This window comes from Echeneis naucrates, chromosome 23, assembly GCF_900963305.1.
Source record: "Echeneis naucrates chromosome 23, fEcheNa1.1, whole genome shotgun sequence".
In the NCBI taxonomy this organism is placed as follows: domain Eukaryota; kingdom Metazoa; phylum Chordata; class Actinopteri; order Carangiformes; family Echeneidae; genus Echeneis; species Echeneis naucrates.
The window spans coordinates 8543336-8562679 of record NC_042533.1 but is presented as its reverse complement, the minus strand read 5'-3'; the positions used below and the strand labels follow the sequence as shown (position 1 = coordinate 8562679).

At 41.9% G+C, this 19344-nt stretch overlaps 1 protein-coding gene across 4 annotated transcripts in view; it reads right to left on the bottom strand.

Annotated features, from left to right (window-relative positions):
* Positions 1-8797: 8797 nt before the first annotated feature.
* tfec (transcription factor EC) overlaps positions 8798-19344 on the bottom strand; it is a 37184-nt gene continuing 26637 nt past the window's right edge. The window contains exons 1-8 of one of the 4 annotated variants that reach the window (XM_029495105.1): positions 16772-17114; positions 15992-16246; positions 15155-15256; positions 13397-13517; positions 12296-12352; positions 12092-12167; positions 11011-11158; positions 8798-10049 (exon numbers count right to left, since the gene is read on the bottom strand). In XM_029495105.1, the coding sequence (XP_029350965.1) occupies positions 9561-10049; positions 11011-11158; positions 12092-12167; positions 12296-12352; positions 13397-13517; positions 15155-15256; positions 15992-16246; positions 16772-16831 (1308 nt within the window). In that variant the 5' untranslated portion in view covers positions 16832-17114 and the 3' untranslated portion in view covers positions 8798-9560. Of the gene's footprint in view, positions 10050-11010; positions 11159-12091; positions 12168-12295; positions 12353-13396; positions 13518-15154; positions 15257-15991; positions 16247-16771; positions 17115-19344 lie in introns of those variants that run through there. The other 3 variants (XM_029495106.1, XM_029495103.1, XM_029495104.1) reach the window with 3 other exon arrangements.

Below are 19344 nucleotides of genomic sequence, written 5' to 3'. Positions count from 1 at the left end.
CACAGCCACATCCACTCACTCTGGGCAGGTACTCAGTCTCCTGTCGCTGGGGAGCTTTAACCCTGACCAGCTTAGTTCAGAGGCAAGGGGCTTTATGGGACATTGGGGAGTATCTATGTGGAGTAAATAGAATATCCAGTGGTGTCTGTCCCAATCTGAGATTAAGCCACCAAAATCTCGGCAGTTTTTCACTCTGAGAGAGGTGTGTGAAGACACACTTTCAGTGGGCAAAAAAAAAAACCTCACATATACATGTGTGTGCGAGTCCCAGTGCAGCTAAGGGGTTTTATGCTGACACTAAAGAATGTGTTCATCTAGAAGTGAAGGGCCTCTCTCTCACTGTCTGTTACCTGCCTCTCTGTCTTTCCGACAGACTGACTGACTGACTGACTGACTGACTGAATGTAGTGTAGTTGGGATCTGACAAGGATCTCCATACAATCGGCTGTAGCTCCCAAGGGCCCAGAGCTAAAGCCCTTTCTGAGTATGTTGGCGAAGCATTACTGCAACTGCATGGAGCCGGCTCGCGAGGTGGGCCCTGATTTTCAAAAGAGCCTTGTTCCTTAACAAAAAAGTCCAAAGAACAAGTGGGTTTCGTCAAAATGTACTGCAGCAAAAGAAACACTTTTATCCCTCCTGCTTGGTCTGAATAAGTTAACTAGTTCTTTCCTCCACATCTTTGAAGGGGAGAAAACCAAAAGGTGAATGATTAAAAACAAAGTAATAGTTAGCCCGAAATAAAGAGCACCCGCTGGTTTCAGACCAAATACAAGATTATATCTGAGCCACCCTGTCCTGGAGACAAGGTGATGGCAGGGTGGGAACGAAGAATATTATTTATAATATCTAAAAGACAATATGAACCTTCTGGAAAAAAACTGTATTTGGCCAAAGGAGAGAGAGCTAGGACTTTTCCACAAAAAAAGAGACAGTTCAGAATGAAGTAGAAAGTTAAGGACAGAGGTGGTCCTGTTGGAGGGGATAGAAAAGGTGACAGCGACGGGAAGAGGTGGAGAACATGCACTCTGGAGCATCCGTGCAAGAAAAAAAGACTGGAAAACTGAATTGCAAAAAAATATATATATTTTTTTATTCAAAGCAAGATCTAAATGTTTATCTTTCTGTCTCTGTGTTAGCTCCAACACCTCTGAAATACTTTTACAAGTCACTAATAATATTTATAGTTTTAACATAAGGGCTCGTTGCACATTCAGAAGTGGTTTAGGTTTCTCTGTGACATGTGTTTTCACACAGCGCAGACATGATTGAATTCCAGCCTGCACATAAGTGTTTTTTGATCTAGTTGGCTTGATCCTTCTGCACCAAAGCACCACCACACACGTGCTATACAGAAAGCACGCATGTATACACACACACAAGCGCACACATCACATTATACAGCATCAGCGAGGCTCAAAGTGGATCATTATTTACTAAACAGGTTGCCTAACAAGAAAAGACTGATTCCCCTGCAGGCTTGTATAAAAATCCTGGAAGCATGGCAGTGGAGCAATATCCATCATAATTGATGTGTTGCAAAGCAGATTACACACATTAGCGCGCACTGTTCTAGCTATGACAGCTCCAACTGAACATGACAAATTCCATAATGTGGAAAAAAAGGTATTTTACTCTCTCTGGGTATTAAAACGCATGGCAAATAACAAAGAAGCATTTGCCAGAGTAAATGTGAGAGCATGTGTTTGTGCGTGCATATGTTGTGTCTGTGTGTAGCTGCTTAACGACACTTCCTCCACGCTCTCATCTCGCCTTAATTACATTCTATTTGTTCCACTTGGGGCGGAGGGTCCTGTAAACTGTTTGGAGCTCGGCACAGCTTTCCATGCTCAGTGACAAGACTTCATTCAACGCGGCTAATCCCAACATAGCATTAGCCACATTGGATGATGCGTTCGAGGCCACTGTCAGCCGCGGCATTATTTACTGAACACAGCACAACAGATAAGCCCATTGAAATTGCAGCGGCTCACTCATTGTAGGGAGGCATTAGGAGTGTCTGTAGCTGCCTAATCAGTGGGTTGGATGCTGGAGGAATAAATAAGCCTTGGGAAGAGCGGCGGCTTGACTTGCTCACTCCCTCCCTCCTCACTTCTTACTCACTCTCTCGGTCACTCGCCTCTCACTTTTCTAATCAACTCAGCAGCATTACAATAAATCTGCTACTGGAAATCCTGCTGTTTCTCTGTGGGTGCTATTAAGTTAGGATAGGTAAATAATACATCATGAATTTGTACTTGATTTCTAAGACCATCTCGCTATCATTATTATCATCATTATTAGTTGTTATATAAATTGGAATATGTTCATTGTTACTATTTTTGACAGTAATTTTTAATCGTAATAAGTAAATCAGTAAATAATATTAAATGGAGGACAAAAAAAAGAAATGAGCTTTGTCTTTGTTCTTCTCAACCTGGTTTGGGTTAGCCATAATTCGAGATCATTTTGAATTGAGATCATGCTTTCTAAACCAGTTGCCAATGTATATTATTAAAAGTCCTAATTTATATATTATCATTTGGAAATTAATTGAACATATTCTCTGTGTTTCTGCAGAACTTTCAGCTTTTGATTAAAGCTGATATATTAAGAGATGTCATTTAAATTATTTTCTTCAGCGCTAATTGTCAAATTAATTTTAATTGTAAAAGAAGGCCCGAGCTGTGCTGTGTGTTTATGTGTGACGGAGCTGTTCGGAGCCATGTCGTTAGCCACACACCCACTCCTCATGACCCACTAATTAACACCCCATGTTAATCACTCTCAACCCAGCCAATAACCAGTGACATGCCATCATGCAGATCACTACATCATGCCACGGCACAGCAGTACACCCAAGCCAGGCAATATTTTCCCTTTTTCCTTAGCCTTGTGCGTGGAGACATCTCAGTGAGTATTTTGACTTATTTCCCAGTGTGACAGTGAACAGTTTAAAGTGTTTTCCTGTACAAGAAGTTGGTATTTAGCACAACTGTCATTCAAAAAGTAATACTGAGGTGATATAAATATGTCACCAGTCCCTTCTGCTCCTCCGAACCATCTGTGGCTTTGAATGTTTGTGTTTTCCCCCCCAGTGCTATCATTTCTAGTAGCAGAATAATTTTTTGTCACCATAACGAGAGCCACATGTATTAGATCTAATCCATTGGTCCAATCCTTCTTTACATATTGTGTTTTAAATACACGTTGGCTAAATATCTTTCCGGTGAATCTGCCGTTCTGGCTGAAATAACGATTTTGATATAAGTTAAGCTGATTTGCTTAAGCTACCAAGTAATTAACTCAACTTAATCATTTCATTTCAATTCATTTCCATTACCTGAATTATTTTTCCAGTCTTCTATCTTTTGTAATGTCTGCATCTGCTTTAAGCTCACTCTTGTCTGGTAGTGAAAGACAGGGGCATCTGAACTCTGTTACAATACTGACCTCTAGTGTCAGCATGGCCCAGCTCTGGCTGCTCTGAGAGTTTTAGGTGTTACATTTTAGCAGGCTCATTGGCAGTCCTATCTAAGGTAATGAATCCGCTTTGGACAAACTGCCTAGTTTGAAGCTTTAGCCTCCAAACACCCGGGGCAGGGATTGCCCAGGATCGGGCAGAGGTAGATTAGGAGTCAGTGTAATGAGAGGCAAAGCATCTCTTTAGCCTACCCTTTGTCTTTTCCTCCATCCACCAAAAGCCTTGAAGGAGAGGGAGAGAGATACTTCTCTGGCCAGTGGCAGCCACATGGGCATTGGCTTTATTTTTCATCATCCTCCTCTCCTCTATGCACAGCCGGTTTCCTCCTCTTTTCCTATGGCCATTCTTCCTTTTCTCTGTCCTTAGTTGTAGATGCTGACACTCACTCTTGCCAGAGTGGCCTCACGTCCTCAGCAGGGGATTTTCAGATCTTTTTAGAATATGGAAAAACACAGATGCTTGCCAGCTACACTGGTGCGCTGCACACGGGTAATAGGCATAATAGGGTCAGACCTGCATTTAATAAACAATTACCCATTTATAATAGATGAGCCTGGTTCCTATGGCCCAGCACCTGGCCTGGGTCGAGAGGGGAAACAGGAGAGAGAGAGAGAACAGGAGACAGAGACAGAGAGCAAAGATGAATGAATAATGCAGACAAGATACCCATCAGAGCACACAAACGCAGGGGCCCTCACTGCGCCAATTATCTTCCCCTGCTAATGATGATCATCTTGATGTTTTTCCCCAACATCCTCCTCAGCACCACCATCCCACCACCCCACACCCCTGTGCCTAAATCTGACATTTACCCAGATGCCCCTGTACCTCACCATGCTTCCTGCTCCCTGACTCACCAAATACAGAGGAAAGGGCTGACCTAGTGACTGTTTTTGCATGTTGCTCTTAATTTTATTTGGCTTTCTTCTTCTTTTCTTTTCTTTTGTGGGGATAATAAGAAGTGTTTCCTTGTGGCAGTGGTGATTCCACAGTGGCTATCATGCTTTTTTTTTTTTTTTTTTTTTTTTTTTTTTGAATTACAAATCAATCAGGGACTTCTCTTCAGCGGCTTGCCATTCAGTCCAAGGTCACCCAGATTACACAAGGTTAAAGTGTGTGTGCATGCAGACAGACTTGGGAGTGGGTGGGTGGTGAGGGGGACTGTCACCAGCTGGATTAGCATACAACTCTGACAGAGCGAGGGAATTAAAGGCAGCACAGGGGTACGATGGCCAAGCAAAACGGTTCCTGCTCTCTACCGCATTTGAATAGACGGCCTAAAATACGTGAAAACAGAGAGGCAGCGAGGAAAAGCTTTTTGGCCCCCAGGATCAGAGGGGAGGTGGGGGGATGGCTGTGGTGCTCAAGTTGACTGCCAGTAAAGTAGATAGGGCCTCAGTAGAACGCTTCAGTATGGGCTCTGGGAAAGATACACAACCATTTTGGCTCCCTCAGGACCCAAGTCTGTGGTTATAATGGGATCAGAGCCATGACCCTCCCAGGACAGCATACCAATATTGGATATTCTATTAGTTTGCTCTGCAGAGAAAAGAAGACTGTGCTCAGCTGCTTTTCTCACATTTGTTTTACTATTTATATAGCTTTAACGGTGACTAATCAAGTTATTTAAAGTTTCTCAGAAGAGACTTCATTAATAGTTGAACAGAGTGCAGTGCTACTTATGACTATTGTAAAACCTTCTAATATAAAGCTATATACTGTGGATATCTTCTAATCATATCTAATGTTCTTTATGTATGCAAAGATATTGTAAGCTATTAACATATGCACAAAAAAGCGAGCCCCATAATTGTTCCTTTTTACCGTTTAATCCCAGCACTGGAAGATACAGCCGAGATCACATTAACATTTACATTTCTGAATCCCCCACCTCCTTGATAGAGCTCCAGCTTTCAGCCCCAGCATCTCATCTGCCTTTACATAATATCAGGCTGTATTAATGCTACATATGGAGCTCCACTGTCTGTGCTGTGTAGATTTACATTTTCCTAATGATGTGCTTTCATTTTCCCTCCACTATCCCCCTGTCCTTCCCTTCACCTCCAGCCCACAGCCCACGGTGATTTAAAACACATACAACTCTACTGCCATTTTACTGCAGAATAACACAAAGTGCGGGTTGAGACACCTTTGGTCGCCCTGGCCCCATCTGTTGCACATCTGGAAGTGGTGTACTGCACCAATAATTGGAAGTCAATTTGTTTGAAGTTATGTATTTGGCATCTGGCTCGATTCATAAAAAGTCTGGAAATCGCATTAATTTTATGGCATCTCGAGAAGGCCCAGCCATTTTTTTTTCATCTTTCTTGTGTTCCATCGTTAATGCACATGAGAGCTTGCTAGTCTAGTGACGTGGGAGTTTGTCAAGCACTGGTCAGGGTGTGGTCCTTTAATAAAAAACAGCATGGAGGCCAATGCCCTAAAGTATCAAGGGAAGAATTACTGTGAGGCACTAGTGAGACACATTGGTTGAGTTGCTGATGATTAAAAGATTTGCTCAGATTGTATCATTTCACCTTTAACTTTGACCTTAATGTCAGATCATTTCTTATTTTTCCTGAAGGGAAAACTCATCCAGGGCCTAGTTTGCCACATTTCCAGTCAACGGGCTGACTGATTGAGAAGCAGCATGATGTTGTTTGTCACACAGCTCTGAGTCATGGCTGAAAATAGATATGACACTTGATGTTTGGTGCCTCACTACTGGCTGTCATATTGTTATTCCACTCAAATTTCACCTAATTTGTGCACAAGTCTTGTCACAGTCCAGATCCTGATGAGGGCTTTTAGATGGTTATTTTTTTCCCCCGTCTCTTGCTCGTATGTGTGCCAATGAGTTGCAATGAAATACACACCTGTGTCTGTGCGAGTGCGCGCGCAAGGCTGAGTGTGTGTGTGTGGGGTATGCATTATGTGCGTTTGTGCTTGCATGTGCACATTTGGGTTTCCGCACAAGCACATTTGATTGGGCTTGTTTGTGCGCACAAGTGTGTGCGGCCCCGTGCCAATGTGTGTTTGCTGCGCTCCAAAGTGAGTCACCTCAGCAGGAGGTGATTAAGAGTTGCCAATGGCAGGCTCGACAGGTGAATGCATTGTGGCACGCTGGCAGCTGTGGCATCTGTACAGGTGACAGCTCCTCCTGCTCAGTGGTGCTGTCAGTGTTGGTGGGTGGCAGGAGGTCTGACAACGTTGTTTTGGTGACAGAACGACTCTGCTGTGAGGTTCACGACATCACTTGCCTTCTTTAGATTTGTCAGTTTATACTGGGAAGTATAGGAAGTACTATGGACTTAAGCATATACTGGTAAAGCACTATTACATATGAGAAAGTACTATTTGCCACCTATTGTAATGCAGTTAAAGGAATTTTATTTTATGGCCCAGAGAAATAATCCATCAAACATGTCCTCTGTTGTACTATTGGTCTGTGTTGGGTTTGTTTTTATTAACATGCAGCAAACTTAGAACAAAATATGGCCCACTGCTGCCACCTGCTGTTGAAATTACAGCACAGCCACAGACCTTTCATTCACAGGGTGAGGTAATTCATTCAGGGAGACCATTTTGCTGGGCATGCAATAGTAAAACAGAGTGTAATGGAAAGATTATCTTACAAGGTATAGAGTTTTTGGCAGATGTTCTTCCAACCCCAGGAATTTGTTTCTTATAAAAGAGATGTGTATTAAAGCAGAGGATGTGAGCGAGGACAAATTTGTCTGATTTGTTTTACAAGTTCAAATTTATGTTTGTCTCTTAACATCTGCAGCTAATGCTTCTAACATAATAGCCATATCAGATTTCCACGCTGTTTTCTCAATTCACTGTGAACACATCCCACGTCACTTTCACAGTTCCTGTGTGTTTCCAAACCATGGGCTGATGAACTGTGATATTATGATATATTTTGATGTCACCGTTGCCTCATCTGACCACATTTCCTTTTGATGCCTGTGCCAGCTGGCCTTGAACCTTGCCCATGATATCCTTTGATATGGAAAGAAATGAATTTGTCGGGAAGTTTGATCTTACTCTCCCTCTTAGGAAAGTGTGCGGTGTCCCTTGGGAAGCCTGAACAGAGTTTTATGTAAATTTCCTAGTGTTATTTTTTGTGTTTTTTTTAAATGTGTCAATACTTTAATTGATGTAAACGATATTCGTTCATATTATTCTACCCCTGACTTTGACTTTCATTTGTTTCTGCATGACACTAATTGGATTTGTGTATTTTTTCTCAAGTTTACTTAAATGAGACAGAGGAAGAGGAAAAAAAATATTGGATGCCAAAATGTGAGTCTCTTGAAACTTTACTGATGCTGACTCTTTCTTAGATATGCCTCATGTTTTTTTAACATAATGAAAATCTATATTTACCTTCCATAACTGCTTTGGCCAATTATCCATAAACATCACTCACCACTTTGTAGTTGGAGTGGCTATATGCGCAAAATGATTGATTGCTTCAGTCTTATTTGCAGCTAAATAGGAGATGCAGGCGAGGAATGTTTCGATTTCATTACAGAGAAACATGCACTCATAACACTAAAACATTAATCCAGAGAAGCTTTGAGAAATCCATTTGGGAAATATTGGTCTGTTTTTTTTTATACTTACACTATATTTGTTATATTAATAATGCATGACTTCAAGATCAGAAAACTACATGTTGATAAATGATTTCTGACTAAATGCTGCATTTGTAAGGTTGCTGGTCATAATGAGTTCAAAGTTTAGTCCTTTTTCTTTATCACAAACATCATGATCTATCATGAACTTTATTAATGGTACAAACAGTTTATGGTGATTTTCCTGCAGTGCGAAAGGACACATCTCATCCAGATTATCTCAGAGGAAACTTTATTTGGTCTCAGCTCTCATGGAAACTCTTTATCCCTCACCATTATTCATCCTCAAGGGCTCATCAGCTCACAGTAGGCTCATCAGAATTATTACTCCTCCTCTACTTGTCTTTATTATCCAATTTCCGTCCTCTCTTCTCCTTTCTGCCATTCATTGCCAATCAGCCACCTTGTAAGCCAGCTTTTCACCTTCCAACTTTTCAGGCTTTGTTCCCTCTTTGTAGTCCAGATCTTCTTACCACTAGTACATATAGTGTTAAGCCACTTGTTATTCTCTCTATTTAAATGGAGTATATGTAGCATTTAGGATAAAAGCTGCCGTTAAAGATATTTTTAGTGTGTTGTGTAACACTTTATGGGTGCAGAAATCAAATAACTGATGCCCTTTATAATATGACAGCAAGAAGCCAATATCAAGTATATCAAAAAAGGGGTTTATTGTATTTTTCTTATTACAAAAGATAACATGTTAGATAACATATATATATTTTATGAATACATGGATTAAAACATACATAACTTCATTTTAAAGACACAGCACACAACACTTAAAAGACATAGATCAGTTATGTGTTTTTGTTTTTAAGGCAAAACTGGGAGTTCAGATAAGGCACATCACATGACCATAATCCTAACAGCAACTGAGTAAAAATGCCTTTGACAGCTCAGTAGTATTTTCATCAAAGACAGGCAGTTGTGGAAGATTTTCAGTAAGTATTCTTCCTGTTACAGTGCAGTGTGCAGCTAAAAAAGAAGACAAGACAACAGACGGTCATTTACACTATTTACATCGAGGCTGATAAGTGTCTCCCTTTTTCATACGAGTCTGTTTCTGCTCTGTGTGGGAGGCAGAGTAACATATTCACTGTCCATGGTAAATTTAAAAAGAGCTGGTGGTGCAGCAGAACGTCCTTTGGCTGTTTTTGATCCCACTGAGCTTTAGAAAATGCAAACTTTTGGGCCGACCAAGCCCGAACCGTTTGACAAGAACTACTTGCTTTATGTACAGGTGACACTTTGAGCAGCTGTGTCAGGTACGTCAACTGTCATTTAAATTACTTGCAGCCTTGTGAGTGGCCATCATTGTATTCCTGAAACTGTCAGTCAGTCTTTTAAAGACTCTATGTATGCCCTTTAACACTGGGGATTACAACCGTGGTGTCGTGAGGAGATAACAAGTGTGTTAAGAAAATTGGGCCCCATTATAGGTCGTCACCCCCGGCAGAGCTGAAGCTGCTCCTGCGGCTGCTGTCCTTGGATGCAGCTCCCGGAGAGCCAGCTGACAGGAGCGGGTCGGTGCCAAATGGCGAGAGCGGGTCGTCCATCAGGATCTCATCCAGCCGGTGCTCCTCTTTGAGTGTAGTGCTGAAGAAGTCTGTGAAGTGTGACAGCGGGTCTGAAAAGGTGGTGCAGCCGTCAGTGCCTGTGATGTGATCCTGTGGGCCGCTGGCGGTGGGGATAGACGGCACCCCAGCTACAGCAGCCAGCCTCTGGAGGTAGTCACTGCTGGGGTCTTCCTGGTACAGGGGCGGCTGTTGGGGCTGCTGGGCCTGGGGAGGTGACTGCTGCTGCTGCTGCTGCTGCTGCTGCTGTTGTTGTTGTTGTTTGAGGAGGTGGGAGGATAGTTCAACTGTTCCCAAAGCTGCAGCCATGTTTGGGAGGCCATGTGCTCTTGCCTGGATCTCGAGTTCCTGGAAAAGAAGAAAGGAGAAACCTTTAGTCATAAGTCGGACATGATCAACTTCTGGCTCGGTAGGATGTAACTGAATACCAAAGTGTCCTCAGCTATGAGTAGATTTGCTGTGAAATAACAGTCGGGCAATCTATGCCCCTCCCTTTTTACACCTCCTCCACATATTGTGGTTAGGTTGACACACACTAAGCAATAAACACTTATTACTTATTGCCGTCATCCTCATCACAGAGCTCACTCTGACCTCTATTAACTGTTCATTTATCGTCAGCGGTGGAGGACATTTCCTGGACACGTTTGTCATCTTTGAAAATCATTACAGATTTCTGCATCACTCTGGTAAACACAGACAAACCACAATCTGCGAGTGCACCTGCTGCCTCCTGTACATGTATGTTTCATGAATCGTATCCTCAGCGAGTGCTCATCATCCATCTAACTGCTTATTTCAGGGTTGAATTCAGCTTTTAGGGTAATAAAGCTATGGACATGGAGATTAGTGAAGTGCATTGGCACAGTGGGGTCAGTCGGCCTTCTGTCTCATCTTGGCTGTATTCAAAGTGGAGATGTAAATAGTGAAGTCTAAATGGATGCTACAATGGAACTCAAGCACACTTCTATTGTGTTCGGGGAACATGTGAAGACATTTTCTTTAAACCAAGTGAAATAGTCTTGACATGCCTATTTGCACCTCATGCAGGCAGTGAGAAATTGATTTTAAACTTTGCACCTTTTTTTTTTTTTTTCCAAATGAATTGACAATATATTTTTTTAATAATTATGGCAAGTTTGAATTGCTTATTTAGAATTCAATTTTTATTCCTCCGGTGACTGAAAATACTTATCAGCTGTACTCTTGTTACTTAATTTCCTCTCAGTATTGTTATTGTTATGATTCACCAATTCAACCATGTGTTTTCATGAAGAAACACTGAGCACAGACAGTTTAATTGTATTACCTGGATCCTCAGCAGCAGCCTCCTGTTGGCCTGCTCTAGCTTCTTCTGTCGGCTCTCCAACTCCCGAGCGTGCTGCTGCTCCTTCTGCAGCCACCTTATGTACTCCACCGAGGCCTTCAGGATGGTGCCTTTGTTCCAGCGCATGTCTCTGCAGAAAGGAGAAATGTAAAAGATAACCTTTTACACATAACCCCTGATGTCTGCAGAATATCCTCCATAATAAAAAAAAAAAAAAAAATGGGGAAAAGTTTTAACACAGAGGTTTTTACCCCTTTTATGATATGAATAGGAAATGGTGATTTACATTGGGCAATTACTCATCCTTGGACATTACATGGGGACACTGAATAGGAATTTTAATAGAATAGTTAAGTAGCTATGTGGAAAGTCCATTCTCGTACCTTCTTGATCGGTTAAATTAATCCTCGGGTAAAAATAGGTGAGGGAAAATGAGCTAAGTAGAAAGACAGGGGAAAAAATGGAGCAATGGACTTAAGGTCCTAGAGTGCAAGTCATTCTTTTTCAGATATTATTGCTTTTTTTAAAAGAGGAAAGGGGAACTGTAGTAAAATTGTCCTTTTCCACGCAAGTGAGACATTGGTCTGATCAGCGGCTAATAATCTCTTTTATCCCCCGTTAATGGAACAATGACAACACTAACCTTCTATTTAAATTTGAAGCAAAGTTCAATTGCGAAAGATGGCCGGTGGATTTCAATTCAACTCCATCCTCCATCTCTATGTTCCAATTGTGCTTCAAACTTTGATTCAAATGGTGTGGCCCGCTTCTTTGCATTTGACCCTTTCCTCATCATTCATGCTTTTGAGCTGAACTGCTGGGACCCAGCAAGAGCATGTACAGCTCTTGGAGCACAGACTACAATGGAAGTTCAAGTGCACCCTTGAAATATGACTGAAATGTGCTTGAGTTCTCATTTGAATTCAATGAACAACATTTAGAGGGTCTTTGTGCTCAGAATTTAATGCACTTCCCCACCAGACGGGTTCTTACAGTTGTTTCAGTGATATAAATTGAAAAGAAGCAGCATATGGTTTGAATAAATACATTATCTGCAACTTACGGGTCATTTGACTTTGGTATGAGTGTCCCCAGCTCCTTAATCCTGTAGTTGATGTTGTATCTTCGTCTTCTTTCAACTAAACAAGTGGAACAAAGGAAGAGTAAGAAATTATTAGTGTTACCAGCTGCTGTGCTGCAGGCTAGCCATAATTTATCTTCACATCATAAACTGTGGGGGAGTTGAAAGGCAGCGGGGGACACTTACTCAAATTATGGTTGTCTTTCTTCTGTCTCTCTTTGGCCATCACCCTTGTGTCATGTTCTGTCAAAAAAATACATAGAAGTGGGGAACGAATTGATTAGCAGAGCGCACTAATTTAGAAACTGAAAGACAACCAACACAGAACACCACAAAAGGTCTAGTCAGAGAGACGCACAATCAGTTGTTTTGAGGGAATTTAGTGCTGGGGTCAGCTAGAATGTGGAGTTTCCACGCATTAGCCAACACCACAGACACAAGTTTGATCTCCTTACACACACACACACACACACACACACACACACACACACTTAGAACACTGAAAGAGCCCAATTTATCCCCTCCAGCATGTCCGAAGCTCATTGTTGGGGGGGGGGAATGGTAACCATTTTTAAACTACTTGCTCTCCAATTAAGACAATTTAACAAATTCACCAATCTATTCTGGTGAGGAACAAAAATGCCTCTGCATCCATATTTGCATTCACATTCTTCCAAATTACATAATTGGGTACCTGAGATTGGATTTCCCAATTTGTCTCTGTTGATTCAATCAAGACAATTTAAACTCTGTGTAACAGACCATTGTCTTCTCCGCCCACACTCAAATGAACCAAATGGCAATTTACTAATTTGCCCATTGAGAGTGAAGGGTTCTTCAGGCATCCGTTCGATTTCCTAAATCAATTAGGCTTCTTTTCTTGATGCATGACATTAATAAGAAATGTCTTAAAGGGCCCACTGTTTTCACACAGTGACAAAAAAAAAAAAAATCACGTTTCTACCTCCTATTAACTGAACCAATGACAAGCAGGACAGTGTTTGCTTGCCACACACAAATCAGCTTACATAGTTTTCTGCTTGCCTGACAGAGGCAATGTGAATTTATTTTGGCAAGAAGCGATAGACTCATGTTGCCATTTATAGCTTACACAGGTATGCTGTTCTTATATCCAACGCTTTAATGTTTGGAACCATATTTTGTTATAATTCCCTCAAATCTATTTTTCATAGCAACTGCAGCTGTGTGTGATTTTTAACTTGTAACGTTATATGAGCTTGTCATAAGTCCTTAACTTATGATTAAGACTATGGTATGAGTTCATACCTGTGTATTCCCTTTTTACAGTGAGCTTTGTGGGGTTAGATGTGGGACTCATTCCACCATTAGGGGCGTTCATACCTTGTTCACCCCCATAGACGTCCAGCATGCTGCTACTGAGGGACACCTAGAGGGCGGAGAGAGGGGAGAGAAAAGAAAGAGACAGGCTCAGTCAGAGGGTAAGCACATTTACAATTCACACGCGCACATACATGGAAGCATTTCATACTTTAACAAAAGCCTTAATACACAGTTGTTTTTAACTGCTGTGCGTCATTGTTTAGCATTTACAAAAAAATGACAATAGGCAAGTAGAGTGATCAGAGCCTTGCAGAGACTGTTGTCAGCCCCCAGGCCTTTACCTGTGGACTTCCCAGCAGGAAGCTGCAGTACCCACATGTCTGTCACAGCAGGACAAGACAAACCCATTGGTTTGCAGTGGCCTTGAAATCCTTTCAGATTCATCTCGCAACAGTAAAACAACTGAACAAGGTCTTAACCTTCCTGGAACTAGGTCAGTAAAGGGTTGCCATCCTCCAGCATGACTGGCTTTTTTGCTCACTTGGATTTGCTTTGACCAAACATAATGTCTGGATCTGGTAGTGCTACTATTTTCAAACGCCACCCCCTTAACCCCCCAACTTGAACGTGCCCCTAACACAGAGATGTGCTGTGTGCTGAAAATAGCATTACATTAGAGATGAAAAGGCTAGCTAGGTCAACTGCTTGAACAGAGGCAAAACTGTTTTCCTACGGCTCTCTTCTCGTTTGAGAAAGCATGCATGAGTTCTGCGATAATGGCGCCTTTTCACGGACGGGGGAGATGTCAAGATATGGCGTGCTGACACACATGTGTGTCTAATTCACATTTGTGTATTTATGGGAACATGCTACAGACGCCACCATGGATTCAGCGATGCGCACAGCCAATTTTATCCCCAACATGTGTGTCAAATTTTACTGCTAGACTGGTGAATGTGATAAGGTGCCATGTCAAGTCAAGAGATGGAAAGGAATGCAAAGCAAAAGAAAGAGAGGAGAAATGAAGAAACAAAGCAGAAAAAAACTGCAGACATTTCACATTTCTGCCGTTGGTTCAGTTTGCATGCGCGTTTTATTCTCATTATCTAACCAAGATGTGAGGAAAGAGAAGGAGGAGGGGGGGCAGAAATGCTTATCAGAATGAAAGATTGCAACAATTCCCCTACTACTCCTATTGTAATCACTTCAATCCCTCTCCTGTCTGTGTTCCTAGATGTGTTGACACGGCGAAAGGACGTGATGCATCGCACTGTATGACTAATTAGGATGAATTGATCCATTTAAGCATGGTATCATTTCTGAACAAGCCCAAAGGGAGTGTATGCGTTAGCCCAATCCAATGGCTCAGAAACTCTCTCAAACTAAATCCTTCCACCCCTCACTCTTCTTCAGCACTTCTATCCTTATTTTAAACCTCATCTGTAGCATTACGCTGCCCTCAAACTAAGACATGTCCCCCTTTTCCCAAGCTGGTCAAGCTTGCATCTGAACGTCTGGGTGAGGGAACGTCACTTTCAAGACCCGATTCAATTTAGAAGGAGAGATTATGATTAAGAAATTTAACTTGACACGTATCTAACTGCGCAATAATCAGTGTAACAGATTACCAAGCAAGCTGTTGCAATAATCAATACAAAAGACCTTCATACCATTGATAGTCAAGCATGTTTAAACAGTTAGTGTGCAGCTGTTATAGCAATAGTTAGTGTGATTCATACTTACATTGTTTTGCATTAAGATGTTAGGCTCCATGCAATCCAAGCCACCATCATTGAAACCGGATTCAAGACTAATTAGGTCATCAATAACTTCATCCATTGGAAACTAAAAGAAAACAGTAATTTCAGTGTACTCATGGACAGACTGATTATGTCGGTATCAGAATTTCAATACTGCCCAAGTCTGATCTTTTGAAATCTAAACAGTTAAACCAAAATAGACATGAGGAAGGTGGGGGGGGGGGGGGCTAATCCAACAGGCAAGTTCTCCACTGAGTTTAGAAATGAGTTTGTGGTTGTGGGGAAAAAGATGCATCTCTTATCAAACTAGTCCCCTTCTTTAAAGGGGTTCTCTCATCAGAGACTGCATGTCTGAAGTTATTGATGAGCGCGTCTGAGAGAAAGGGAGATCAATAATGGCGTCACTTTGTTTAGATGTTTGGTTGGACCTACTCCCTGCATTGTAGCGAACCCAGTCCAGGTAGGAATTCATAGTGAGCGGTGTATGTGAATTATAGTGTATGTCAAGTGTCAGCCATGATTTATCTCTCTTATTTTGAAAGCACGCAGGGAAAGTGCAGCAAAACTCACACAAGTCACTAAGAAGAGTAACACGATAATTTTATCGTAAAACAAAAGTGTGCTGCCAGGAATGAATGTCAAAGCCATTGTGAAATCCACAAAAATTCTGACCCACAGTTAGTCTGTGTTTGACCTCGTCTGTGGTTCAAATTTTTTGTTGCAATTTCGATCCTTTACAGGGATCTCAATTTCAGTTCCATAAATTCAGCAGCAACTTAATTCACATTTGAACACCCAATTTTTCCGTAAATTCACTCACCTCGCTCTCGTGATTTGCCATACTGAGCAGGGTAACGGGGCTGTTGGGGTTGCTGCTGTCACTGACCGAGGGCATGTGTCCGTTCCTCATGATGGGCACGGTGGCCAGTGGCTGGCCGGCGGCGTGTGGATGCGGCACGGAGTGGCCCTGCCCAGCCGATGAGGCCAGCTTGGAGCCCAGTGTCAGGTACTGTTTGACCTGCTGATTCTGGCTCTGATGAAGGTGGAACTTGGAGTTCTCCAGGTGGCTCTGTACCTGCAGCACATTAACATCATACATATTTCCAGTTAGTCTACCGACTCAGAGATCAGTTCAGTAGGTGGGAGGTTGTGCCTTGGTTTTTCCAACAACTGCACTGACTAAGAGGGAGCATAAACACGGTTGTGTGCTGTGGCTGTTTGTTTCATGAAAATATGATCTCATTTGATACACAAATAGTTGAGTCGCAGCTTCCCATTATTAGTCACACCCAATATTTTTTTTAAATACATATTAATACTCACATTAAAGTGAGTCATGTTCCTCATATGTAGCAAGTTTCTTGACTCATCTTTAAGGTCCTTTAAGTAAGTTATTGAACTATAAGAGCACTTCAGTGTCAGTGTCTTATTTAAAACGGCAGTCAACTCAATGCAATAGCATATACTTAACAACAACTAACTACAAACAGCCAACAAGTGAGCTCACCAAAACAGTAATGAAAGCCTGACAAGCATAACAAACATTAGGTTAGAAAACACATTGACACGATCTTAACTAATTCAATTTCAGTCTTCTTACATTTGAAGCTCTGGCCGCGTCCCGCATCGTGTAGTAACTGCAGTCTGTTAAGTGTGGCATTCTCAGAAAAGCAAATAGTCTTCGGTTTGGTTTGTTCTGGTGTAGCAGCAGGTCAACTTAGTGCACCCAGGTCTTCTGCTGCTGTCCTGTTGATCTGCTGACTTCTCACTGAGTGTCTGTCCCTTCCGGTCTTATAAGGCCCCTAAGTGAACTAATTAGGCCCAGCACTGGGGGTAAGCCTTTATGTTGCGTTGTAGTATAATCACTTCAAACACTGGGCTGTCAGATCACCCAGGGTTTGATCACTGCAGGATATCTGCCTTAACGTCTATCACTAATTCATCGGGACCGCCCTCTTCTGTGTCACTGACCAATCAGTGGTCAGTTCTCAAAAGTCCACTGCTGCCTGCTCCAGGGTTTCGACTGCACAATTGACCCTTGTTCCCCACTGGGGGTTTTAAATAACTCCTCTAATGCCATTTTTAACCAAGCCTTTTCATTCAATCACTTGTTTCAATGCAAACAATTCAGTATTACCAGCTTCCAAAACAATAAATGCAAAACTATTTTGAGATCCAAGACAGTTATTGCTGTAAATGGAGGGCTATTTTCAGAAAGAATGTCTCACCTAGCATGTCTAATTTACTCATTGGTCTGGAGCTCACAAAGAAGCCCACTGTTACCACGTACTCTATTGGTTTATGGCCTGTAAAGTATTTTTGGGAGTACTTAATAATAATAATAATAATGGACATATTGTTTGCAGGGCAGCACAGCAGCATAGTGTTTAGCACTGTTGCCCCACAACAAGAAGGTTGATTCCTGGGCCCGAGGGCCTTTTGGTGCGGAGTTTGCATGTTCTCTTATGTGGGTTTCCTCCGGGCACTCCAGTTTCCTCCCACCGTCCAAAGACATCATGTTTGGGTCAACTGGTGACTGTAAATTGTTTGTGGGTCTGAGTGTGAGTGCTTGTTGGTCTCTGTCTGTCTCTGTGTGTTGGCCCTGTGATGGACTGGCAACCCGTCCAGGGTTTACCCCGCGCTTGCCCAATGTGAGCTGGGATCAGCACCAGCACCCCCCCTCTGACCCGGAAACTGATAAGAGGTAGAAGATGAACGAATGAATATTGTTGGCAGTAAAATTTATAATGTCAGTCCTGTCAGTTGTTGGTTTGCTCTGTGTCTATTATCCCGATGTTTGTTTTTCATTTTGTCTTACAAGCATGCCATTCACTGGACAAAATAGTCAGCCAGAGCTTTTTTATTTTTACCACTGAATGGATACTGGCTGCCCTCAGTTAATCAGTTGGAAGTAGAAGAAAGTCAAATAAGCATCAATGCGGGCATAGTAGCAGGTTCACTAGACACTACTGTATGACTTTACCCTTTAGAGCATAATATTGGAAGAGATGCTACATTCAAGAAGATTTTTGATTTAATCATTGTGTCTTGTTTAGAGGACATTACCCAGCTATAAATTATCATTTATGAAGCAAAATCATATGTGATGATTCAACTTTTCCGGAACGTTGGCCACTACAGATATTGCTAAAGTCAGCTTGCTCTCACACCATCGTCCTACATAAAAGGAGGCCAAAACTGTGCTAATATGAGCCACTATTAGCTGATAGTCATGCCAGATCAAGTGGGGCTGTAATGAATTGAGTTCATCAGCGGCACATTTTATTGCTTGTGCTCTCAGTTTTTTATTTTGAAAGGGAAGTATAAGTAATTTCATATAAGTATTCATACTTCTTCGTGCAAACATTTTTTTTTTTTTTTTTTTTTTTTTGTGGGGGGTCAAATGTAAAGCAGCACAACTCTTAAACCATAGGGACTTTCAGTTGTGGCCACTTCAGACTTTATACGAAAACTCAGCATTAAAATCCATCCGTCAGCTAGACGAGCTGCCTTTATTCACCACTTATCCATCTAAGTAAGACCAGGGTCATCACAATACTGAACTTGTCAGTAGAGACTGAGAGCTCTTATCTGCCTTCCCCAGACCAAACAAGATGCCAGTTGTTAGCCAATCAACATTTTTTCCCACTACGGATTGCAGGAGGGATGCCAGGACTTCTGCACACCACATCTGCTTTGTGTGAGAGCAGATTGTCCTGGTTTCACTTCAGCTTTCTCACTACTGTAAATGCCGGAGACATGCTTGTTATCCACTTATGGGAATCTGATTAGATTTGAGAGGTAATGTTGCTTCACTCACCAAGGCCAACCTGGACAATGGCAGGCCTGTGCATGTGTGAAGAGTACATGCTGAAAATTATCAATGCCAGCCATACACAAATCAAGTCAAGCCAATTTTATCATAACAGAAGTTATCTCAGGCCACGTTTTGAACGAAGCAGGTCTAGACAACCTTTTGCAAATCAGAGAGGAAGATAATACAAAGCCAATAAATCAAAGTAGAAGTTTGAGAGCCAACGTTTCTGATGTTTTGGGGCACTTTTTCTCTTTCTCAACTTGGTTGCAAGCACCTGCTACAACAATTGAGCCAGTGTTTGAGGTTACTAGGAGAGAAGAGGTCACAGGTTCACTTTCCATTCACACATATTTGCA